Source organism: Podarcis erhardii (genome assembly GCF_964252035.2).
Source record: "Podarcis erhardii genome assembly, chromosome: 9".
NCBI classification, from domain to species: domain Eukaryota; kingdom Metazoa; phylum Chordata; class Lepidosauria; order Squamata; family Lacertidae; genus Podarcis; species Podarcis erhardii.
This window is the reverse complement of record NC_138512.1, coordinates 13,923,200-13,950,326: the sequence shown is the minus strand read 5'-3', so window position 1 is coordinate 13,950,326 and position 27,127 is coordinate 13,923,200. Positions and strand designations below refer to the sequence as shown.

Below are 27,127 nucleotides of genomic sequence, written 5' to 3'. Positions count from 1 at the left end.
CGGATGACAACTGAACACTAAATGAGAAATGATGCAGCTATAGGAGGAAATGATCAACACATGTTTGCAACAAGAGCAGGAAACCTGATTGGTTGAATTTGTAATAAGTTGGAAAATCAATAAAAATAATTGGAGAGAGTCTCATGCTCTAGCAACTAAGCTATCCAGCCTTGTGTCATGTACAAGGACCAATTAAGATTGGCTAACAGGGTTCTTAACACCGAGGTTAGGAAGGGCAATCATGCAAACTTGGGACAACAGGAAGGTAATTCTGCCAATCCCTTCCATAAAGGAAGTATTCAGGATAGAATAATTCCATCCAGGCATGCCAATCCTGTGTGCCTTTACATCCCACCAATTTCATTTGTGTGGTACTTGATTTCCTATAGATTTGTCCATTACTTTCAGGGTGATTTCTGTGCAGCATAACTTCCTGGATAACACATGTAGATGCAAAGGTACACTTGAAATTGTTTTATGGTATGATTGCCATACGTCCTCTTTTTCCAGGACATGTCCCCTTTTTCATGGGTCGTCACAGCGATCCATAGTTCAAAGGAGATGTCAGCAAATGTGTCCTCTTTTTTGTTCTTCAAAATATGGCAACCCTAATTTATGGGCAATGTCTGCTGAGATCTTAGCGGTGGGGTGGAAGGTAGTAGGAAACTGGATGAATAAGAACTTTAAAGTAACTGAAGGGTTCTGGTGCCCTGTTGAATTCCTTGCCTGCAGCCCGGCAGAAATCCCAGGTACAGCACTCAGAATGGAAGATCATGCAAAAATGCAATATGCCAGTGTCCTCAATTTATATATATAACCCCAAAATTCAGCATTTTGGTACAAAGTTGACTACATTTAGAATTTATTTTTTAAAAAATAGTTTGGAGTACACAGAACTTCAACTACATGAAAAGGCAAAATGCAATAGAAGTCATAAGCCATTTCTATGAGAGGTTTGGAATGCCCTGAATATACATACAGGCTATAAAAATGTTTCCTCTTCTATTTTACTGCGTAGATGATTGATGTTTGTATATCTGTGTAAGTAATTTTACAGCCGAATCATGTAACTTCTCTTTGTGTTTTCCTAAGTGCTTATTTTAATCTGTCTTGATTATACTGTTTGGATGGGCTGGTTAGCTATAGGCCAAATTCTTCACTCTCCAGAACAAGAGACAAAAACGGGCATTACACGATTTATACTCAGTGTACGTATTTTCTTTTGTGAAAGCTCGTTCTGAACATCCACATAGTAATTTTAACACGCTGACTTTCACGCTATCATGACTACAAATGCATCTGTTTAAAAAAAGAAGTGTTGGTAAGATGCTTAATAATATTTTAATATGTCTGCAAAGCGTTGCCTAAATGCAGTTTAGGAGGCGTTTTTAGGATGGATGGCGGCTAACGGATTGAGGCTGAATCCTGACAAGACAGAAGTACTGTTTCTGGGGGACAGAGAGTGGGCAAGTGAAGGAGACTCTCTAGTCCTGAATGGGGTAACTGTGCCCCTGAAGGACCAGGTGCACAGCCTGGGAATCATTCTGGACTCACAGCTGTCCAAGGAGGCGCAGGTCAATTCTGTGTCCAGGGCAGTTGTCAACCAGCTCCATCTGGTACGCAGGCTGAGACACTACCTGCCCACAGACTGTCTTGCTAGAGTGGTGCATGCTCTGGTTATCTCCCGCTTGGACTACTGCAATGCACTCTATGTGGGACTACCTTTGAAGGTGACCTAGAAACTGCAACTAATCCAGAAAGCGGCAGCCAGACTGGTGACTGGGAGTGGCCGCCAGGACCATATAACACAGGTCCTCAAACACCTACAGTAGCTCCCAGTATGTTTCCGAGCACAATTCAAAGTTGGTGCTGACCTTTAAAGCCCTAAATGGCCTCGGTGCAGTATATGTGAAGGAGCATCTCCACCCCCATCGTTCAGCCCAGACACTGAGGTCCAGCTCCGAGGGCCTTCTGGCAGTTCCCGCACTGCGAGAAGTGAGGTTACAGGGAACCAGGCAGAGGGCCTTCTTGGTAGTGGCGTCCACCCTGTGGAACGCCCTCCCATCAGATGTCAAGGAAATAAATAACTACCTGACTTTTAGAAGACATCTGAAGGCAGCCCTGTTTAGGGAAGTTTTTAATGTCTGATGTTTTATCGTGTTTTTAATATTCTGTTGGAAGCTGCCCAGAAGTGGCTTGGGAAACCCAGCCAGATGGGCAGCATATAATATATCATCATCATCATCATTATTATTATTATTATTATTATTATTATACATTTGTACCTAGGCACCCCAAATGACAGGGTTCTCAAATGCCTAGAGTACACCTCCGCAAAGTACGTGTGTATAGTTCTTTCTGCTTAGCGTAGCAACGGAGGGAAAATTTGGAAACCTTTCATATTCACATGCCATGATTTGTTGCTACCTGACACACACTGCTGTTGAAGTTATTAACATTTGCTTCGATGCTGAGAGAGCATTTCATTCCTTAATGTGCAAACACAGCAACGAACTCAAAGGAGGAGAACGTTTTAAAATATCCAGCTTTGCACCGCATTGTAAAAGGGTTATTTTGACTATTCAGCTCAGCATAATGGAGGGTTTATTTCTGTCTTTTGCCCTGCAATAATGCAGGTGATTTCATAGCGCAGGGGGTGGTAAATTTATGTTTTTAACATAAGCAGAAATTTAACTAATGATGATTTATACAGCATCATTAGTGTACGTACAGAACACTTTATAATAATAATATAAGTCAAAGATACTTTCTTTCCTGGAAGAGCTTCCAATGTAAAGTTGTTGCCAGGTTTTCTTCACATTCTGTAACAAATAAAACCCAGTTAAATTTGCATGGATGAGAGAATTGCTACATACACTTTCTTATCACATATTAGTGAACTATCGACTGGTTTGGCACAGGCAAACATGAGGGAATAAGTTATGTGTGTGGATGAAGCAACTGAAAATCTACTGGGTGTGTGTGTGTTATTCTTTCATTTGTTACCATGCTGTGTATTTTTGTGGTTTGATATTGTAAACTGCCCTGTGATCTTTGGATGAAAGGTGGTATAGAATTTTTTTTAAAAAAATGAATATTGGTATCACCTTAAAAACAAGGCTTTTTGATGGAAGCAGTTTGTTCATCACACTTGCCCTCAAGTAAACAGATTTTCCAGGTTTCTGTATTGTTTAAAAACCTGCAAAACCTACTTGACCAAAGGTGGCAAGCAACAACATAGATGTGTGTACACACCAGACAGCATCACGATGGGAGTCTTTTTCAAGCACTTTGTTTTCCTAAAATCTGTTAACGTTCATAGATATTTTGAGACCTGCATAATTTTAGCAGCAAAATATATGGTCATTTGTGAAGACCTATGGAACATAATAGGGACACAGGTGGCGCTGTGGGTTAAACCACAGAGCCTAGGACTTGCCGATCAGAAGGTCTGCGGTTTGAATCCCCGCGATGGGGTGAGCTCTCGTTGCTCGGTCCCTGCTCCTGCCAACCTAGCAGTTCGAAAGCACACCAAAGTGCAAGTAGATAAATAGGTACTGCTCCAGCGGGAAGGTAAACGACGTTTCCGTGCACTGCTCTGGTTCACCAGAAGCAGCTTAGTGATGCTGGCCACATGACCCGGAAGCTGTACGCCGGCTCCCTCAGCCAGTAAAGTGAGATGAGCACCGCAACCCCAGAGTCGGCCACGACTGGACCTAATGGTCAGGGGTGCCTTTACCTTTACCTATGGAACATAATAATCAGTATACTTGCCTGTTCACTCGTGTGGTCGATGTGATACTGTGTAGTTGCTATAATATTTGTTGAAGTAGGGGCACATATGAAAAACACCAGATTCAATGCTAGACATACTAAGAAAAATATTGTTCTGCTAGTACACCTGGGGTCTGTAGCAGCAGAATGGAGGGAAGGAAAACAAAACAAGCTTCCATTTCACAGACAAAAGAGAAGTTCATGTTCACCTTAAGCGGTATCAGCAACAAACATGCTTTTTAAATATTAAAAAAGGAGAAGAGGAAGTTACTGCAGAAGGATGAGAAAGGGAAGCAGCAGAGGGTTGAACTGACAAACACCACGTAATTATCCTGAAAACTGAATTCACTTGCTTCTGCCAAGGATGATAATGATGAAGATAGATTTATTAAATTTATTGAATTTATACACTGCATCCATCTCTGTCTTGGGGATAATCTGTCCCTTTAATGTGAGGTGCAGAGTATGTAGTTGCGGCTATTCTCAAAATGCTCAGAGACTTGGAAGATAAAAAACCTATTGCCTCCAATAGGAGACTTTTTCCAAGCTCTGTCCCAGCACCTGCCAACCTGGCAGTTCGAAAGCACACCAGCGCAAGTAGATAAATAGGTACCCCAGCAGCGTGAAGATAAACATTGTTTCTGTGCGCTCTGGTCACTGCCGGATTTAGGTTTGATGAGGCCCTAAGCTCTGAAGGTAATGGGGCCCTTTATATGTCCAGCTGTCCTTTGTCAACAACAAATTGTTACTTTTTTTTTGCGTTGGGTTTTGCTATATGGTGATTTATGGACCTAATAGGTATCTAAAGCCATTTGCACATAACAAAATATGCATTTTATCAAAGTAATTGTTGAACTAAAATACAATTAAGAAGAAGTATATTACTAGTGAAATAATTATTAAGCTCTAACTGTAAGCAGGTTTTATTTTTATTTTTTATCTTATATTTTGGAAATGTACATCCAGGTTTTTTCCTTTAATTTTTGGGGGGGCCTCCAAGAGAGTGGGGCCCTAAGCTATAGCTTGTTCAGCTTATACGTAAATCCGGCACAGGCTCTGGTTTCCATCACGATGTTCCCTTGTGCTAGAAGCCGTTCAGTCCTGCTGGCCACATGACCCGGAAAGCTGTCTGTGGACAAACACCGGCTCCCTTGGCCCGAAAGCGAGATGAGCGCCACACCCCATAGTTGTCTTTGACTGGACTTCACCTTCCAGGATTCCTTTACCTTTACTCTTCTTATTATTAACCTATCCTGGAGACTGCAGCATGGGAGAGAAAGTTAACTCTTGCCTTCCCAGCTGTGTTTACCAGAAAATCAACCCCTTCCCTAAATTGGAGGGAAGCAAATATTTCCACACACCCCCCCAAGCCTTATTGCTAGCAGAGGAAGAAAGTAAGTGTTTATAAGCATGCATGTGTGGTTGTGGTGCATGCATGGTGCCTACCGCAGCTTATCTCAGTTTGCAAACGTGTCCACGGGCCCTGCAAAACATGAAACGACACATTGCATGAAAGAGGAGGTGGTCTTGTTTGTGTAAGAGATTTTACTTGCAGCGCTGCCCTGCAGGATAGCAAGAGACTGCACAGACTATCAGGGAAGAAAGGTTGAGTGGAGATGTACATCAGGAACAAGGGGAAGATAAAGACTGACATTGGGATTTGCTCTCCATGGATCCCGCCGCTTGAGGCAAAAACCTCTCCTTGCCTCATGGTTGGGCCAGCCCCGAGATGGCCTGATGATTATACCTGTGACGGCACCACTGACAACTGCCTGCTCCAGGAAAAAAGCTTACTGAGAAATGATTTATGAGTTTTTAAAAAATGTTTAAAATAACTTTTGTTAAAAAACCAGAAGCCTTTTTATTAGGAATTATAGGTGCAGAGAGGGACACAGGTGGCGCTGTGGGTTAAACCACAGAGCCTACGACTTGCTGATCAGAAGGTCGGCGGTTTGAATCCTCGTGGCGGGGTGAGCTCCCGTTGCTCAGTCCCTGCTCCTGCCAACCTAGCAGTTCGATAGCATGTCAAAAGTGCAAGTAGATAAATAGGTACCACTCCAGCGGGAAGGTAAGTGGTGTTTCTGTGCGCTGCTCTGGTTCGCCAGAAGCTGCTTGGTCATGCTAGCCACATGTCCCGGAAGCTGTACGCCGGCTCCCTTGGCCAATAAAGAGAGATGAGCGCCACAACCCCAGAGTCAGCCACAACTGGACCTAATGGTCAGGGATCCCTTTACCTTTATCTTTATAGGTGCAGAGATACCAAGGGAACAGGAAAGACTTTCCATGTATGCGACAACGGCAGCCAGAGATGGAAGGAAGACAAGATTCCTACAAGAGAAGAGTGGACAATAAAATTGATCGACTATGCTGAGATGGCCAAATTGACTGGGGAAATCAGGAACCAGGATGAGGAAATCTTCAAAAAGGACTGGGGAAAATTTGTAACTTACTGGGGAGAAGACTGTAAGCAGATAAGCACATTGGCAGGAATACAATAACACTCGCAATGTGAAATGAACTATGGCGATAATTAGAGTTTTATGGACAAATAGAGAACGTTATGATATCCAGTGAAAAAGGGCTGTTGATGGAGGGAAGGAAGGAAGTCTGAGAATCTGAAGAATTCTTTATGCTTTGATTATATTTTTTGTATGGATTTAAAAGGAAATGGTAAAAAACCAATACATTTTTCATAAAAAAGAAAAGAAAACTGCCTGCTCCAGGAGACAGATAATCCTACATCCCAAATAAAAGAAACTCATTTGCTGATTCTAACCAAAAAAAATTGCAGCTCAGTATCGTTCTTTTAAAAGCTGAATGAAAAATGGCGTGAGCATCAGGCATGCCTTAGCAGGAGGATGGAATCCATGCAAGAGTTTGTATTCCCAAGACAGTGATTTGCTAATTCCATTCTTAGTTTGTGCAATCCCGCAAAAGGCTATTGGCGGTTTGGAAAAAGGACAAAAAACGCCTCTGAGATGACGCTTGTTATGTTTCACATTTGATTGTTTGCTGCTTCACACTGGGCTTCCAGCAGAAAAACAGAGCAGAAGAGGAGGTTTTTTCTGGTCTAGCAAAGATAACCACTGAATGAGGCTGACTTGTCGGTAAAGCAAATTCCTGCTGGGATGAGCTCTTTTTCTCGATCTTTTGTCTCCAGAGTTCATTTAGTTTGTGAACAATTTCCTTCTGCTTCCAAAACACATTGGGGGCAGAAAGCACAATTCAAAGACACCACCTTGCTATATTTTAAAGGCTGTGGGTTCCATAAATAAGGTTTACCTGAAATAAACAAGTCCCTAACTGTGTAATTGAATGTGTTCCTGAACAGGGGGTCACTTTCCTCAAAGACACCCCACCAGTTTTGGGGGAGCAGCTAGAGTTTTAAAAGAAGCCCTGGAACATTCACTGAGCTAGCAGTTCCCAGGATAAAGTTGGGGGAAGTTGCAATAGCTGAACTGATATATATAGGTGATAACTTTATAACACTGATATACCCTGCAAGTTCAACAAGATAATTGAACAACGTGCCTAGCAGTTTTATTGACATTTACTACAGAGTTTCATTTCACCTGGTACTAACACCCTCCAGATCCTATCGATAATCATTTCACATGCATGCAGCTGTCAGGACTGTGTTGCAATCTCACCATTTCTCCTAACAAATACAGTTTTAGCCTAATGGTAGTGGCAAATTACCATATATTTTGCTCTATAGGACGCACCCGACCATAGGACACACCTTGTTTTAGAGGGGGAGAACAAGAAAAAAAATCTCCCCCTCTCTGCGCAGCGCCCCTTCAGCAAAGTGGCAGGAGAAACGGAGCCCCTTCCATTTCTCCTCCCGCTTAGCTGAAGGGGCACTGCGCCTTAGCTGAAGGGGCACCTACCCTTCAGCGAAAGGAACCCGAAGCCCCCCGTTGCGCTCCTATCTTTGAAGCCTGGAGAGTGAGAGGGGTCAGTGTGCAGCGACCCCCCTGGTTCTCCAGGCTTCAGCAGAAGGCATCCCGAAGCCTCTGGAGCACGGAGGGAGCTCCCGCCGTGCTCCGAGGCTTCAGGCAGCTATCTGGAGAGCTCTCCAGATAGCCTCAGGTTCCTTTCGCTTGTGGGGCTGGCAGTAGGGAAAGCCGAGCTTCCCTCACCGCCAGCCCCGGGGAGCAGCAGGAAGGCTGCGCGCAGCCTTCCTGCTGCTCCCCGACCTGTTGCCTTTGGAGCGCAGCGCGAGCTCCCACTGTGCTCCACATGCTTCGGATTCCTTTCACTGAAGCCAGGAGAGCAAGACTCTGCGCTTCGGAGGCTTCGAGTTGCTATCGCTGAAGCCAAGGAGCCTACATTCACTCCATAGGATGCACACACATTTCCCCTTAATTTTTGGAGGGGGGGGGGGAAGTGCGTCCTATAGAGCGAAAAATACGGTAACTCTGCTCTTGGAATAGCACTGGGAAGCTCACCCACCGGGACACAGAAAGGATTGACAGATTGACAGCGCTTTCTCGATTCTGTGGGTGGCCGTTCTTAGCTGGTGGAGCGATTTGGCTGGTTAATTCCAATAACAAACGAGACTCTGGCACGCTAACTACTTATGCGACTCCTGAGCGTTCCTCTTTAACCAGACCTTTGGTTGATTTGATTGACATCCTATGCCCTTTTAATATGTGGTTCTTTTGGGGGGAGTTATTGGGTTTTTGTTTTTATTTTGATCATACAGTGGAACCTTGGTTCTCAAACGCAATCCGTTCTGGAAGTCCATTCGACTTCCAAAATGTTCGAAAACCAAGGCGTGGCTTCCAATTGTTGCAGGTGCCCTGGAAACAATAGTCAACCATATCGGATGTTCAGCTTCTGAAAAGCACAATTCGAAAACTGGAACACTTACTTTTTTGGCATTTGGGAGCTGAAATGCTTGAGTACCAAGGCGTTCGAGAACCAAGGTTCCACTGTATATATTGTAGATTTATATTTTGATTTTGTTCTGTGAACCGCCTGAGACCTTCGGGTATAGGGCAGTATATAAATTCAATTAATAATACAGTGGTACCTCGGGTTAAGAACTTAATTCGTTCTGGAGGTCTGTTCTTAACCTGAAACTGTTCTTAACCTGAAGCACCACTTTAGCTAATGGGGCCTGCCGCTGCCCGCTGCTTCTTATCCTGAAGCAAAGTTCTTAACCTGAGGTAATATTTCTGGGTTAGCGGAGTCTGTAACCTGAAGTATATGTAACCCAAGCATATGTAACCCAAGGTACCACTGCAATAATAATAATAATAATAATAATAATAATAATAATAATAATAACCAGAACCCATACTCTGCATGCTTGCATTAGTTTTGTCTAAGCTCTTGCCATAAAGGAAAAACGGTATTAATACACACCATGGATAAAATGTTGCATTTCCACAGCTTCTTTGGCCAAAGGCTTCTGTTGGCTTCCTTCCAGCATCTGATTTCGAGCCAAAAATCTGCCCTGTTTGCTTTTGGTTGACCTTGGCATCTGGCACAACAGCATACGCATTTTGGTACTTTTTCAAAGCCCCTCCAGTAGCTGTGAGATTCTCCACACCTGTGTGCACCTTTTATCTTTGATAGCGGCGAATACTTTGAAGGAGGTAGCAGGTTGGCCAAGACGATGCCTTTCTTCATCTTCTCTGTGGTAACACTTGTTTTCAAGTCACATGGTGAAACCCATTTCTACTCTTTTTCTCCAAGCGCTTTACCATGCCTTGCAAACAGATCAAAGTTTCCGGATGTTTCCAACTTTACCCTGGATCACCCCCATTAAGCTGTTTTAAAGCTGTATTTCAATCAATTGTTTTTATATTTGGTGTTAGCCGCCTTGAGCCCGGTCTTGGCTGGGGAAGGTGGGGTATAAATAAAAATTATTATTATTATTATTATTATTATTATTATTATTATTATTATTATTATTGGCTCAAACCCGTACATTATTATTTATTACATTTATAGAGCATGTTTTCCTCAGAGGAGCTATCATCCCATCATTCACACTAATTATCATCTCCATCCCTGTTCTTTTTTAAGTCACTGGTTAGGAATATAACCATTTACTTCATTCTAACATACCTTCCAACAGTGATTCCCTGTCAGGAAAAATAATAATCCAGGGTATAAAGAAATATATCACAACAACAACCAGTGCTGTTTTTGTAGAAAAAGAGGTGCCAGGACTCACCATGAACACATCTCTTGTTCAGTTAGAATGGCAATGGCGCCCACCTGAGGTTCCGGCAAGTTCCGGCTGAAAAAAAGCTCTGACAGCATCAACAACAGCACTGGTCCTGGACCAACTTAAAAGAAAAAATGGTACTATTTTGATTATATGACAAACTATATTAAAATACACACACACACACACACACACAATTTCATATACATTATTAATATTTCAAATTATTCACACCAGCTGCTGTATGAAAAATGGCAGGCTGGGTGCTCCACTGTGACTTATATGCATTCATTCATTCATTCATTCATTCATTCCATTTATTTATTATACTTTTCAAGTTTATACATTTTACTAATTTTAAACATTTCACTAATTTTATAATCATTTTGACATTCCAAAACTTGATTTCCTTCTCCCTCTTTCTGCGGTTCCTTAAATTTGTTTTTAATATCTTCTGCATGTTCAAATTAATTTGCTCATTTATTCATCTTCTTTAAATATATACTCTTATAAAATTGCAGGTTATTATAATAACTCTGCCAATGTTCTTATCTGTTTATAATTTATCTGTAAATATTCAATAAACCATTTGCATTCTTTAATATATATATATATAAATGTTATCTTGATTTCTTATTCTTCCAGTAAGTTTCACCATTTCTGCATATTCTATAAGTTTTTGTATCCATTCTTCCTTTGCTGGGACTTCTGCTTCTTTCCGTTTTGGGGCAAGTAGCTTTCTTGCCGCTGTGGTAGCATACATGAATAAGTTTCTAAACAGTTTAGGTAGTTCTGTCCCTGCAATTCCCAAAAGAAATGCTTCTGGGTTTTCTTTTTTTTACAGAGGTTATTTTAAACATACTTTTCATTTCATTATATATCATTTCCCAGTAAGCTTTTACATTACTACGAGACCACCCCATTGTGACTCATTTGGACAGCTAAAGAAACACTAGATGTTTTTGCACAATGAAGATGGTCTTTTCCAGAAACTGACAAGGAATGGATAGGTCCCCTTGTTGAGTTCATTCCAGAGTCTCAGAACAACAACTAAGAACATCATTGCTCTTCCAACGATGAGACCATCTTGAAAGTAGTGCCCATGGGATAGAGCAGTATAAGCACCCATTTCACCAACTAAGAGTGCATGCTTCTCTGTTTTGGAGGGACAGGGGGTGGGCGGGTGTGGAGGACTCCCTGGTCCTGAATGGGGCAACTGTGCCCCTGAAGGACCAGGTGCGCAGCCTGGGAAACAATTTGGACTCACAGCTGTCCATGGAGACGCAGGTCAATTCTGTATCCAGGTTGGTTGTCTACCAGCTCCATCTGGTACGCAGGCTGAGACCCTACCTGCCTGTGGACTGTCTCGCCAGAGTGGTGCATGCGCTGGTTATCTCCTGCTTGGACTACTACAATGCACTCCATGTGGGGCTACCTTTGAAGGTGACCCAGAAACTGCAACTAATCCAGAATGTGGCAGCCAAACTGGTGACTGAGAGCAGCTGCCAAGACCATATAACACCGGTCCTGAAAGACCTACATTTACTCCCAGTACGCTGCTGAGCACAATTCAAAGTGTTGGTACTGACCTTTAAAGTCCTAAACAGCCTTGGCCCAGTATACCTGAAGGAGCGTCTCCACCCCCATCATTCTACCCAGACACTGAGGTCCAGCGCTGAGGGCCTTCTGGTGGTTCCCTCCCTGCAAGAAGTGAGGTTACAGGGAACCAGGCAGAGGGCCTTCTCGGTAGTGGCTCCCGCTCTGTGGAACGCCCTCCCATCAGATGTCAAGGAAATAAACAACTACCTGACTTTTAGAAGACATCTGAAGGCAGCCCTGCTTAGGGAAGTTTTTAATGTTTTTTAATAATAATAATAATAATAATAATAATAATAATAATAATAATATTCTGTTTGGAGCCGCCCAGAGTGGCTGGGGAAACCCAGCCAGATAGGCGGGGTATAAATAATAAACGTTGTTGTTGTTGTTGTTGTTGTTGTTGTTGTTGTTGTTGTTGTTGTTGTTACTACAGCTGGCTTTTGGTGCTATCCCATCATTGCAGTTTGACTGTAAGCGGAAAACAGGATTGCAACCAACTTTCTACCCCCAAATGTGTGGGTGTGAGTCTGGGTAGATGGATGTGTTTACCCATTCTTCCCATGTGAAGAGGTGCAACGTAGTTGTGAGCCGTGAAACAAAAAGCACCTAAATCAAAACAGAGCCGAGCAGTTCTATCCTGTTTCCACTTGCTGTTTTTATTTAATCCACTCCACTTGATTTATTTAAACCAAGGACTTGTACACCGACCACTAATAATGAATCAAATGTTGTAGATATTATTGCAAATTTATGATGCTATTTTTGCGATATACAAATGACTTTAGAAGACTTGGTTTTTATTTATTTATAATGTTTATTATTCCTACGATCCTTGTTTATAAAATCCAATAAAAAATTACTTTAAAAAAAGCACCTAAAACTGTCATCAACGCCGACAGCAGGTTGTGTCACCGTTTCGTTTTCTTCCAAAACAACTCTGATTCTGTGAACTCTCAAAAGGAATGTAGCACAAAGACCAGAGGATGATGACGAACAGCGGCGATTCCAATGAATCGAAAAAAATGTTGAAATATACATTTATCAAGAAACCAGAGGCCTTTCTTCTTGAATTAACAGAATTGGAAATGCCCAAGAAAGATGTTAGATTATTTTTGTATGCCACAACGGCTGCTCGAATTTTAATAGCCAAGAATTGGAAAACACAAGAAATACCAACAGTGCAAGATTGGCAGATGAAGATGATGGACTTTTCAGAGCTAGCTGACCTGACTGGAAGAATCCGTGACCAGAAAGAAGAGGAATACCAAAAAGATTGGAAGAAATTTAAGGACTATTTGAATAAATATTGTAATATAAATAATTAGAAATTACTTGTAGGTACCAAATTGGCTTAGGATCAAACTAGGATTTAATAAATGGGATTTACAACAGTAAGAAAAGTGAATAAGTTAGAGGACAATTGGAAATACTTTTGTTTAATAATGATATTGGAAAGCTGTTACATCCAGATACAAGGAAACTCAGAAGGAAGGGACTAGGGGAAGTCAATAATATGTTTATAAGGTTGGATCGTTAAAGAACTAAGTTTGTTTTTATTATTTGTGTATTGTTTTCTTCTTTGATGTACTTTGTTGTCTTTTGTTTCTGTTTTTGTTTGTTAGTTTGTTAGGCGATATTTGTTATAATTGTGGAAAACTCAATAAAAAAATTATAAAAAAAGAAGAGTGGCGATTCCAGACTAAACCCCTTGTGTGGAAGCAACCCAGTTTAAAACACGAACTTGCAACCGCAAAGCAGACAGCGTAGTTGCAGAAATAAAACAGGGGAAGCATATTCAAGGGACTACCACCAAAACCAAGATAAAGGTTGCCCATTTGGAGGTCTGGGGGAGAAGCAGGCAGCGTGCTTGTACAGCATGGTCATGGGATGGAAAATATCCTTGCCAGAAAGCTAGAAGATCTGCTACAGGCAGAGGAGACAATACAGTGGCACCTCTGGTTAAGAACTTAATTCGTTCTGGAGGTCTGTTCTTAACCTGAAACTGTTCTTTACCTGAAGCACCACTTTAGCTAATGGGGCCTCCTGCTGCTGCCACGCCGCCAGAGCACGATTTCTGTTCTCATCCTGAAGCAAAGTTCTTAACCCGAGGTAATATTTCTCGGTTAGCGGAGTCTGTAACCTGAAGCATCTGTAACCTGAAGCGTCTGTAACCCAAGGTACCACTGTACTAAGCTAGGCAGAGTTAAGAGAAGATCACTTTTTCCCTCCAAAATGAGTAGCTCCCCTGCCCCACGGCACTTTAGTATTGTGTTCACCAACAGCACTTTTCTTATTTTGCTTTTTCAGACAGATGTGGTCTAGCTTAAAAAAAGGTAAAGGACCCCCGGACAGTTAAGTCAAAGGCGACTATGGGGTTGCGACACTCAACTCGCTTTCAGGCCAAGGGAGCAGGCGTTTGTCCACAGACAGCATTCCAGGTCATGTGGCCAGTATGACTAAACCACTTCTGGTGCAACGGGACACTGTGGGGAAAGCCAGGGCACACGGAAACGGCATTTACCTTCCCACCTCAGTGGTACCTATTTATCTGCTTGCACTGGCGTGCTTTCAAACTGCTAGGTTGGCAGGAGCTGGGGCAGAGCAACGGAAGGTCACTCTGTTGTGAGGATTCAAACCGCCAATCTTCCGATCGGCAAGCCCAAGAGAATCAGTGGTTTAGACCACAGCGCCACCTGCGTACAGTGGTACCTCAGGTTAAGTACTTAATTCTTTCCAGAGGTCCGTTCTTAACCTGAAACTGTTCTTAACCTGAAGCACCACTTTAGCTAATGGGGCTCCTGCTGCCGCCGCGCTGCCAGAGCCCGATTTCTGTTCTTATCCTGAAGCAAAGTTCTTGACCTGAAGCACTATTTCTAGGTTAACGGAGTGTGTAACCTGAAGCGTATGCAACCTGAAGCATATGTAACCCGAGGTACCACTGTATATAGACTATATGGGTCAGTCACTGTCTCAGCCTCACCTACTACACAGAAATGTTGTGAGTATAAAGTGATTTGGGAGAACCACATGTATAGCTACGAAATTCTTGGAGGTATGGACAAAAATAATGCAGTGAAGGCTTAGGATTTATTTTTAAATGGCCACATATCAGGTGACATACTCTTTGACAGGGGTGGCTGGGTGAATGGAGAGGAAAGGGTGTTAAAAGCAACTGCAAAGCCATTGCTTGCAACACAAGGAATGTAATCACCTAGCTCTTCTCAGCTAATAAAGCCAGTAATATCGTGTGGTTACCTCGCAATAAGCCCATTATCACCATTTTATTCATTAACGATAATGGAAGCCTGCCATTCACGACCAAAATCGAGTTTCTCCTGCATAGCAGGGAAGGGAATAAATTATGAAATGAAAATAAAAGCAGTAACAATGACCCCAGAGTACTTTCGTGCCCTTTGCACAAAACCTCGATTTTTGTTAAGCGCAACGGGGAAATAGTATGTTAAGATAGCTAATATTTGAGAAAGGCTACACTTCAGTTTCACAGAATTTTAAAAAGATAAAAGGCAGGATGATTTATGCAGCTGGACAGGATAAATTACGCCTCCCCGCCTCCACGTTCCACAAAATGTCAGGTGCATTATTGTTTAGCATGAAAATGGCTTACCGTATTAGAGCTGATGTAGTAAAGGGAGCATTTCGGGCTAGAAATTCTTCCAGAGTTTGCTCCAGGCACGTAAGCGGCAAACAGGATGAAACAAGCCACTCTTGAAATAATACCGGCCTATATTTAAAGGTTATTAGTAGGATTAGTAAAGGTAAAGGGACCCCTGACCATTAGGTCCAGTTGTGGCCGACTCTGGGGTTGCGGCATTCATCTCGCTTTATTGGCCGAGGGAGCCAGCGTACAGCTTCTGGGTCATGTGGCCAGCATGACTAAGCCACTTCTGGCGAACCAGAGCAGCGCACAGAAATGCCGTTTACTTCCTGCCAGAGCGGTACCTATTTATCTACTTGCACTTTGATGTGCTTTCAAACTGCTAGGTTGGCAGGAGCTGGGACCGAACAATGGGAGCTCACCCTGTTGCGGGGATTCGAACCACGACCTTCTGATCCGCAAGTCCTAAGCTCTGTGGTTTAACCCACAGCGCCACCCGGTTCCTGCATTAATAGGATTACTAGGTGAAAAATACGTACGAAGTGCTTTGATCACTTTAAAGTACTCTATAAATGTGTGTTATTCTAACATCACATTCACTGACTTCTCTGACCCTCCTTAGGAATATGAACATAGTGCCTTAAGATGCTGTTTATAACGTGTACATAACCAAGAAAACTTAAGTGTAACCGTAGTGTATCAAGAATCCAATCACAGGCTGCTTATGTACTTTGTTGGCAAGACTATTACAAATGTGGCTTTGAACACATGGAATACCCACACACTTTGAAATGTTTAAATCAGAAGAGAAACCCCACTGCTTGACTATTGATGGTTCTAGCAAGAAAAGACCAAAGTACAGTGGTACCTCGGGTTACATATGCTTCAGGTTACATACGCTTCAGGTTACAGACTCCGCTAACCCAGAAATATTACCTCAGGTTAAGAACTTTGCTTCAGGATGAGAACAGAAATCGTGCTCCGGCGGCGCGGCAGCAGCAGGAGGCCCCATTAGCTAAAGTGGTGCTTCAGGTTAAGAACAGTTTCAGGTTAAGAACGGACCTCCAGAATGAAGTAAGTACATAACCTGAGGTACCACTGTATTAGCAATGGCCAATGTTCCTCTGAGCAGCAGTAGCTAAGGTGAAAGATAATTGTCATTTGCAGATGGAATTTGAACCATAAACTCTATTTAAACATTTAAAAAATGCTTAAATTAACTGTTTCTTAAAAAAGCGCCCCAAAGCCTTTCTTTTAGGAATTTTAGGTGCCGAAATCACAATGGGGCAGAAAAGACTATTCATGTATGTGACAACAGCTGCGCAGGTATTATTGGCCCAGAGATGTAAAGAAGACAAAGTCCCGACCGGAAAAGAATGGCTAATTAAATTGATTATGCCGAAATGGCAAAAATGACTTAAAGAATTTTAATTCTTCTTATTAAATTCTAATAAGAAATGGGGGGGGGGTTATAATTTACCTTGAAAACCATTGTAAACAGTTCAAATCGTTATTAGGATGGGAATAACACTTGCAGTTTAATGGTGAATTTCGGATAGAATGGAGTTGTAAAAGATTTTGATTAGTATAAAAGATGCAAGAGGAAATGACTAACTATAGGACCCACAAAGGGGAGGAGGGAAGTCCAGGAGCTTCTATGGAAGCTTGTTTTCATGTTGTATGTGTGATTGTAAAATTCTAATTTGAAACACCAAATAAATAAATACTCTTTAAAACACGGGTAGGCAAACTAACGTCCGGGGACCGGATCTGGCCCAATCACCTTCTAAATCAGGCCCATGGACGGTCTGGGAATTAGCGTGTTTTTACATGAGTAGAATGTGTCCTTTTATTTAAAATGCATCTCTGGGTTATTTGTGGGACCCGCCTGGTGTTTTTACATCAGTAGAATGTGTTCTTTTATTTAAAATGCATCTCTGGGTTATTTGTGGGGTATAGGAAATTGTTCATTATTTTTCTTTTCAAAATATAGTCGTCCCCCCCACAAGGCCTGAGGGACAGTGGACCGGCCCCCTGCTGAAAAAGTTTGCTGACCCCTGCTTTAAACTCTGTGAGCTAAAAGTGTACATTTACTCCTCCTATTCAAGCATGCCTAGAAAAAAAAGTGTGTGTCAGGTCTGATGGCTCAATTCCATCTTCAAGCAATCAAGTCTGACAGGGAGCAAAGTGGAATGCAGTATTAACTGCATGTAAAAAGGTCAGGACCGACAGATTTCTGTATTATGTACCCAAGTGATTCTGTATAAAACACCAGAGGTCCCACAGTTCCTTTTCTAATTCCAGATCTTCATGCTGCCTTAGTTACAAATATGGACCCCCTTAAAAAATAAAAAAAATTAAAAGCCAACCTTTTGAGAACAGGTTTCTGGGGTTTTAAAATGCCGCAAAGTATGCAGAGACACAGCTGCTTGCATCCCAGCCACATGTTCAGAAAAGATTAGTTCCTTCAGGTTAATCATTGTACAGTGGTACCTCTAGTTATGAACTTAATTCGTTCCGAAGGTCCGTTCTTAACCTGAAACTGTTCTTATCTAGAGGTGTGCTTTCGCTATTGGGGCCTCTTGCTGCCGCTGCACCACCGGCACACAATTTCCTTTCTCATCCTGGGGCAAAGTTCTCAACTCCAGGTAATTCTTGCAGGTTAGCGGAGTTTGTAACCTGAAGCGTTTGTACCACTGTATTCATTTTATAAATTACATTCCAAGGAGTTGATCAATTTCCCTTTCTGCATTATATCTGAACCAGAATTTCAAATGCAGTTGTGGTTTTTTTTAAAGTTACCATCTAAACCCAAACCAGAATTAAACCCAAGTTTTCTATGTTTCAACTATCTAAAGCCAACTTAATTAGCTATGAATTTAAATGAAATTAAACAGTTTGTTTTTTCCTTATTTAATAAATAATATCAAAAAGTGAACTAGTTCATATTTACAGTATTTGAATAAAAAAAACAGTCTTGTCTAACTTCTGCAATTTTTTACAAGCTGTATGAAAAGAGATTCCATATCCAGTTTGAGTGGAGTCCAGAGTGCAGTTCCTCATCTTGCATGGGTATGTTCTGATCTTCTGGTTACACAGATGACTTCACTGTCAACCAATCCCTTGTGTGCAGAAGCGCACCCAAATTTTAACAAGTTTGCAATCATCTCAGTGTCATACATTTTGTTTTGATTAATTAGTCACAGGAAGAGTAACAGAACATTAAATTTAATCTTGACACAGTTGAGTGAAACGTTTTAAAATCAAATATCGAACCAGCTAATTACACACTCTGTACATGTGACAACACACTTGATGTGGCATACATTTCACTTTTATTTATTCCTGGAAACTGCTGATTATTTGCAGGCTTTAACTGATGAATTATAAAATCTGAGCAGATTCATTTTCCTACAAAAAGGTATAGCAAAGACTTGATCAGCCTTCTATCTTATTGCTACCAAGTTTTACAGGTGCACGGTGTGCAAAATAAAACCCTTTTGAGGACTGAATGGGCACATACACACATACAGATAAACATTACCACAAGAGGCCTGCAACCAATGTTCCGTCTCGTGAATTCCCCATTCCCTCAATCATATGCAATTTTACTCAGAAGTCTTATCAACAGGGGCTTTACTACCGATGTGTGCTTGAAGCCCAAACTGTTTACTTTAAGATTGCATTCCCCGTCTAGGGAAAACTGTGCCGTTCCTGTCTACTGATGTATCTGGTCCTCAGCCGTACAAAAACTCTTAACAGCAGCCAACATCAAGAGATTGCTGCCAGAACAAATGGCTTCTTAGCAGAGAGCCACCAACAAGCACCAGAGAAGTTCTGACATTCCACGCATAACGTTGAAAGAACATGAAGGGCATTGTGGGGAATGCACCGATGCCTTCAGCCAAGGGATGGAGGAGTTTGACACATGGAGTGTTTGGCTGCATTGCATGTAAGTAGGAAGCTGGGAGAGGGTTATCTAAGGGGCTTTGACTGTGGAAGGGTGCACAAAATGCCAATTTCATTCACAGCGAGAAGAAACTCCCAACTCACTTCCAAATGCACACGTGTATAAACAGATTTCCAAGTAGACATGAGCTGTGAACAAATCTCTCTCCTTCCAGGATGCTGAATATCCTGTTTGTGGTGATGCTCTAATTCCAAAAGCACAATACAACGTAAGAAGAGTATCATATAAAGCTCCACAAAAGAGAACAGAATATTGGGGGGGGGGCGGGAAGACCCACACATTCACGATATTGGAGCAGCTGCTCAGTACTGCAGTTTCCACAGAGAAAAACTTCAGACCCAAAAGCGTTTAGGGAAACCCAAATTTTGCTTCTAACGCCAAGCTGCCACCCAATCCCACATTTACAATGTTTGAAAACAAGTTAAAACACCTGGCACAGGAAAAGTACAGACGCTCTACACTCACATAAACCGGTTTTCTAAAGAAAAAATAAATGCCATGATTCATAAGTTAAGTGTTTTGTTTCAGAATGGAAGCTGCTATGAAGCTATTTGGTCTGAAACGGGTTGCGCCAGTGTCAGAGGTGCAATCAAACACATTCTACTTAAGAGATGTATTGAGAGATTTGCAGACGACTTGTACAACCCCTCAAGACTAACCTGTAGAAAATATGTTCCGGAAGGTTTAACTGTGACCTAACATGTAACAGCAACGCTCAGCACTGAGCTGCTTTTTCCATACAAAACAGAGCATATTGCTTGCTCTCTCACATTGTTCGGAAAGCAATTTAAAGCAATTTAAAAAGTGGTCTGAATCAACTCAAAAATGTTGCTTATCCTCCCCAAAGATGCAAGAATAAGGACCAGGTTAGAAAACCAATTCATATTTCTGCGATGTTCCACTACAAGAGGGAAGGACTGCATGTCTGAATGCTGCCACAGAGGGTGGAGAACTCCTTGAATGCAGAAATTTAGTATGAGCATGGGAAAAGGCTGAACCCTCTCCCCTCCATAAGCTGGTTTTATAGGGACTTAAGGTATTTAAAAGCCAAAACAGTCCCTTCCACCTACAGTAGTGCAGTCTCAGAAAAAAATTATATTCTGATTGTATAACATGGCCCTTAACAGGGTTCAAAGACTATAGCATAACACTCTTATGCCAGCTATGATCATTTTGACTGGTTATTCTGAGGTAGCCCTGTTTAGGCCAGTAACCTTATTCCGAAAGCATTTTGTAGACTGCAGTTTCATTCCAACCCCCCCCCCCCAAGTACTGCACATTAGCAGGCAAATTTAGCTCACTACTTTATGGAAGTTGAACAGCCAAACCCATTTATGAAAAAATAAGGATCCATCCATCAGCTAAAGAGATTTAGAAAATAAAACGTACTCAGAGCAATGAAAGATTATTTCTAATTTTAGTCTGGAAGACTATTTCCAATATACCAATTTTCCTACCTGAAGATAACAGGACAGCTAGTCCAGAAAAAGAAAAGGTTACAAAAGCCAAGTGTCTAAGGTTACAAGGTACTGCTTAAAAGTGAATTTATCTCTCCCCCCAAAAAACTCTCTCTCACTATCCTGTAGTGTAGAGAGAAAGGCAAAAAGTAAATATAATTCCTTCAGTTCAATTCCTTAAGAGATACAAATATTGGATATACGCCATTTGGGCAACGCAGGGCAAAGAGTTTAAAAAGGATGAGATGCAGCTATATGCAAAAATGACGACACCTGGGGTACTGTGAAAGCTGATAAGCTTCTAACAGTTATCAACTGTGTATGCAATTATTAGTTTTGATTTTTCTGAAAACCTCAAACACGGGCATGTGTTGATCCCGAACACATTCAGCGAAAAGCCTGAAGTCCGTGAGCGAACAGCGCTGCGTAAGTCAATACTTCTTCAGCACACACCATGAAGCAATTTGCACTACGTTACAACCGGGAGAAAATTAAGAACAGACAACGTATACAGGCTTGCAAGAAAATGCCAGTAAACAGCCAGAGATAAGGCCACAGTGAATTCTGCCCTTGGTCACTAAAAAGAGAGAGAGAGAGAGAGAGAGAGAGAGAGAGAGAGAGAGAGAGAGAGAGAGAGATGAGGAGAGGGAGTAACTGGCTAAGTATTAAGAACCAACGGCTTGCGACAATGTTGTTGGGGGCAAGTTACACGGTATGAAAAGACAACACAGCGCACTTCAAGACAGTGGCACCGATTTAACTGGATGGGTTTAGAAGTTACAGCCTTGATGTGGAAAAAAATCTACTCAAAATATAAGTAACAGCGCTGATTAAACTTGAGGACTATGTGGAAGCCATTAACATTGCTTACTTGTGTAGCCAAACACTTCCCTTGTGTTTATGGAAGAATGCAGTGTGAGGGAGGATGGGAAATGCACGCCAGGACTATAGCCTAGGAAGTGTAACGGTATTTCTGTGTGTGCAACAAATCAAGAGAAATCGCTTCAACACAACCCATCAAAGTGTGGGTGGGGTAGAGACACGACAACTTCCAAATTTAAGTACCACCAATATCCAACTAGTGCAACTCAAGATAAACCACTTCTCCGTTCCCACTAGTGGGGCTTGGAAATCCAAGCCGTGGGCAGAAAGGCTTATGACTGGGTCTGCTATGTATTGGGTCTTCTTCGCCACCACAGTCCAACAAACCTTCATCCAATATACCTCAATCGCAAGGATTCCCAGGCATATGATGGCAGGGGAAACCCTGTGGCCATATAAGCCTGGGGCTTCTCGTGCCTTCCTTCCTGAGCAACTTTTGGTCTTCTCCAAAGCTGCTCCTAAAGGTTAGGACAGGCTCTGATGTGGCATGTTTGATGCAGGCAGCAAGGGATACCCGCTGTCTCCCTATGAGGGTGCAGAAATACTGCGCATGCACACTTTCCAGAGTGGTAGCCACATTAGCCTATCTCAGCAAAGACAAGGATCCCTGTGGGACTCCAACTCCTGTTGCTTTCAACACATGAACAGGCATTTAAGATCCTGGCCCCCGGTCCCAAAAGTCCCTATGGAGCGTTCCACAAGAAGCTTTGGGAAAGGACTTTGGAGAGAAGCAGTAGTGTCAATTGGCCCTCCATTAATGTGCAATCGGGGAAAGATATGAACCTTGCAGTAGATTATTGGCAACAGACAAAAGGAAGGAAGAAGTGTAGTCCGTATCAGTGCTTTTGCAATTAGCCATTTCTAAGTACTATCATTTAACTGTACAATGACGTCACACTCAAAGAAAGTAATATCATACAAAAGAAGAAGCTCATTAGGTTGGCCTGACGTCTGATGATATAGCCATGCTGGTTTGTGATGGCTCCCAACTCACAGGGACCAATCCTGTTTGTGGCTTATGCTTCGGGGGGGGGGGGGATGTTGCCATATGCCAACGAGACAGAAAAAGAGGCTGCCAAATGAAGTTATTGGGAACAGTTCACTTAAAAAAAAAAAAGAATCACGCACACATTTAACTTACACTTAATAGCAAATTATGTACAAGATTAGCAAAAAATAAAAAAAGCCAACCTGAATGCATGTATTGACCGTGAAAGGAAGAACCCTCCGAAACACCAACAGATGCCAGTAGCATGAGCAGTTAAGAAAAACTGCACGAGGCCACATTTGTAATGTAAAAAACCTCATGAATCAACACTATAAATACATAACAAAGGAACACATAGAAAGAGCTGTCCACAATGGCGGAAAGAGGAGCTCTAAAGTTAACATACATTGCATGTATTGCAGGCAAGGCAGAGGCATTTTTTAAAGCTTTTGCACAAACTTCATATCATCTTAAAAAAAATATGCTGGCCTTTACAAGGTTCTACTTGGTGAAAATAAAAAAAAAATCAGTTCATAAAAAGTCACAAGACTTCAGTTTAAAAAAATGCAAGTTCCAGCCACAGACCAAAAATATATATATATTTTAAAAACTGGAAGAGTATGGTGATTATACAAGAATGGTCAGGCTTGGAACCTGAGTATACTTCAGAGCAAACGCTCAGAGGAAAAAAAATAATATATAAACTATTTGGTAACAAAAGCATACTATATGTTGTGATACAAAAAGGTATGGTGAAAATGTACCTTTTATACTAAAGCGTTTCCTTGGTCCATAAAAACTATGTTATGTCCATGTTTTCGAGTTCAACTTGTATCCCAGCCACTTTTATTTTATTTTATTTTTAGTTTCGAGCCCATTTTTAAAAGAGACAACTAAAAATAGATTTTGAGTATGAATAGAAATGGGCCTTTCCTCCCCGCGATTTTTTAGTTGTGGCTTCTACTGAGATCAGCACTTGTAGGTGAAAGAAGTTCAAAGAGCAGTGAAGAGGTTTTTCCACCCCACCGGGAAACCACAAAAGTTGTTCAGTTTCATTGTTCGAAGCACTTAAGTTTTTTTTTTTAGAAGTTCCACATAAAAGAGCAGTGGTTAGGAAACTACTGTTGCCGTGGATGATGTGACGTTGGTTGGATTTGTGCTGACGTTTGTGTAGCTTCCCTCGCTGTTTGTGTTTGTTTCGTTGGATGCCAGGAGACTGGAGTTGGCTCTGAGGATTGCTCCAGCAGCACTACAGTGGGGTCGGGGTCCTGGCTCTGGCGTGTAGGTAAATGTAAGGCTGGTAGAGTAGATTATGCCATCATTGCGCACCAATGTGACTGGGACTTGGACTGGCTGGCGGACCCACCTCCAGCCTTCCCGGAATGCGGAAATGTCAGGAACGACACACAGCATGCTCTCTGCACACCTGGGGAAGAGGGAAGAGACGTTAGCTGTCGGAATATGCAGAACTGGCAAATTCAGCTATGGAAATTAGGGATCGAGGAGAGGCAGCCTTTAAGGAGGATTGGAAACCTTTTGTAGAATACAGTGGTACCTCAGGTTACATACGCTTCAGGTTACAGACTCTGCTAACCCAGAAATAGTACGTCGGGTTAAGAACTTTGCTTCAGGATGAGAACAGAAATCGTGCTCCAGTGGCACAGCGGCAGCAGCAGGCCTCATTAGCCAAAGTGGTGCTTCAGGTAAAGAACAGTTTCAGGTTAAGAACGGACCTTCGGAACAAATTAAGTACTTAACCCAAGGTACACTGTATTTAAAGAGTGATTGTATACTTGTGGAAATTGCAAGTGGGATTTGAATGAAAAACAGCAGGAACTACGCGCCTGAAAATAAGCAGAAAGGATAGGGCATAGAAAAATCAAAATATGCAGCAGCATCAGAAATTATGGGGAAACCATTGAGGGCAAGTCAAATGGTAACTGAATATTAATAGGGAAGTGCGTATTTTGTATTAAATTTGTAATAATTATTGTTATTTTATTATTTATACCCTGCACATTTGGCTGGGTTTCCTCAGCCACTTTTAAAATTTATAAATAAATATTAAGAGAGAGAGAGTGAGAGAGAGAGCGCATTAGCTGACCAACACTTTTATTGCCAATAAAGAATGTGCAAAGTTGTGGATACTCCATACGAAGTAAAAAAAAAAAAAATTCTGAACCCAGGCAATCTAAATTCTCCAACAGGAAAAATTTGATTCTGCAATCACCATACATACATACTGTCAGGGAACTGCCATCGGAGCCAAGAGCGGAGGTAAGGCTCCCCAGCGATGCTGGAGAAGGGCCCAGCAGAGGCCCTTCCTCTGGGGAAGGAAATCAGTGTGACACCAGGTGTGATGGCCTGGGATTCCGATTCAGAGGATGAACCAGAGGAATCCCAGCCTGCACAGGAGTCCCCGCCTCCAGGGCCGGCTGAACTGGGGCAAGGCTTAGATGCTGAAGAGCCTGCACCTGTGACAGAGCATCAGGAGCTGGCCCCAGGTGAAGCCCTTCTGGCCCCAGAGGGGCTTGACGACTCAGTGGCCACAGGTGAGCCTCCTCCAGGGCCCAGTAACCCTTCGGCCTCTCCTGATCTGCAGAGGCTTAGGGCAGAGAGGCGAAGGGAACTGGTTGCCCCCAGGAGGAATGCTCGCCTTAAGGCCAGAGGAGGCGGGGCTCCTGGGGGCCGGGACCGCCCCCGGCCTTAGAAGAGGATAAAAGCCCAGTCAGCCTGGCCCCAGGTTGCGGGAGCAACGTCGTTGTTGGCTTTGGACCTTCCTGTGTTCCTGATCCCTGCTTGGCCTCCTGTTCCTGACTATCCGGTGTTCCAGTTCCCAGCTCGGCCTCCTGTTCCAGCGTACCTGTTCCCCGGCGGGCTCCCCGTCTTGGACCTCGCCCCTCTTCGTGTGGACTCTGCTTACACCCACGGTACCTTCCCCCGGGACCAGCACACCAGGAAGGAAGGGGAGCATGAGAGGGCTTCGGAGGGAGGGCTCCGAGACTCTTCCACCGAGACCAGCGGGGAGAGCGCAGGACCTCCGCTAGGCACGCCCACTCTGCGCAGAAAGCTTCCGCGCAGGGAAGCCAGGCGGAGACTTGGTGTCAAGGAGCTTTTATGTTGGAAGAAGTTCAGGAAACGCCCACTGACGGATTCTGCCAGCGACTGACACAGCCACGGGGAGTAAGGGCTGTGCAGCCAGGGAAAGTTTAGCCGGACAACGCTGTCTGGAGCAGTTGCCACTTACGCACAAGCAACCATAATTCCCATTACACATAAATACATACATACATACATACATACATACATTATACATAGCTAACAGATCTTTTTTTATTTCATTCTCTGTAAGAGAAATTGCAGGAAAAAAAGTTTCCCCCTTAATTTGTTCTGGCTTTGCTTGTACTGTGGAGCAAGGGACCGGAGTCAAACCCCCCCCCCCCCAAAAAAAAACCCCTTAAAATAAAAATTCCAGCAGTTGTTTCCAACAGAGTTGACAGTTGCTTCTCCAAACAAAAGTTATTCACCACTAACAAAGCCCTATGAGTCCAGAAAGTATCAGTTTGTTTAACTGATATATCTTTCCCCCAAACTGAATTAATTAATTAATTAATTCGGTTTGGGGAAGGTGTATTTGCTGGGAAAACCTTGGTGGGTTGGCATGGCTGTACAGATTACCAGTATTCATGGAAAAGGATGATCACTGAGGACCAATGGATTGTACTGTAAATTATCGGGAACACCACCATTCTTGCTATGAATATGAAGCTAACTTGTCCTTTTTAAGGTCCTTGAAAGGACTTTGTAAGAAAAGGCGGTATAAAGGTATTTCAAACAGATAAACGATGCTTTGGGCAAAATTTTAAGTGGCATGATGAAAGATAAAAGCATTTTTGGTTCCCTGTTTGCTAGTGTAATGGGAAATGGAAAAGAATGTTGGAAAGATGGCCTCCTAAATTGTAATTTACTTCAAAAGCAGGCACCTATATTGAAGTTTTGGTAATATGCAAGTTAATTTAAAATTGATATATTATTCAAGGCTAAGTGGTTAATTAACTCTCACACTTACCTAAACAGATGACAGACTTATCTTTAGAGTCCACAAAAAAACCCCAACACATTCTGAACTTGATGTGTGAAAAGAAATATCGTTAAGTGTGATACCGCACCTGTACATTGTTTCCGCTTCCACATCTCCAAACCAGACGCGTAAATTTGGAGTGAAGTTCTGTCCAGTAAGTTCCAACATTGCTACATCCCCTCCTCCATTCAACTAGGGGTTGGGGTGGGGAAATGAGATATAAACTTATCAGATACTTGTGAGAAGTGCACAAATCACTCGAGAAATGCACAAAATGCAGCTATGTGCATTTTGAGGCAACGTTTTTGAGACCAAGTTAGCTGAAGTACCAATTAGACTTGTTAGATTAATGCAATAAAGAAGCAAGAAGCAAAATGGTTACGTGTGATAACCAGTGGTGGCAGCCAAACTGTGCTAACCACCTTTCTATTCTGCTAGCCCTGCTTTTAGTGTAGCACCACAGCCCAAGCCAAGGGGCGTCTTGCACTTGCAAAAGACGCTGTGCAGCCCCTAGCACAACTACTGCTGTTATAATTTGCAAGCTACTCCCGTTCTACCACTCGCAGGAGGCCAACT

The 27,127-nt window shown here is 42.5% G+C and overlaps 1 protein-coding gene across 7 annotated transcripts in view; it reads right to left on the bottom strand.

Moving 5' to 3' along the window:
* Positions 1-18,070: 18,070 nt before the first annotated feature.
* The window catches only part of RBPJ (recombination signal binding protein for immunoglobulin kappa J region), a 91,374-nt gene continuing 82,317 nt past the window's right edge, over positions 18,071-27,127 (bottom strand). For all 7 annotated transcript variants that reach the window (XM_081875829.1, XM_081875834.1, XM_081875831.1 and 4 more), the window contains 2 exons: positions 26,640-26,743; positions 18,071-23,896 (listed from right to left, as the gene is read on the bottom strand). In XM_081875829.1, the coding sequence (XP_081731955.1) occupies positions 23,581-23,896; positions 26,640-26,743 (420 nt within the window). In that variant the 3' untranslated portion in view covers positions 18,071-23,580. The remainder of the gene's footprint in view (positions 23,897-26,639; positions 26,744-27,127) is intronic.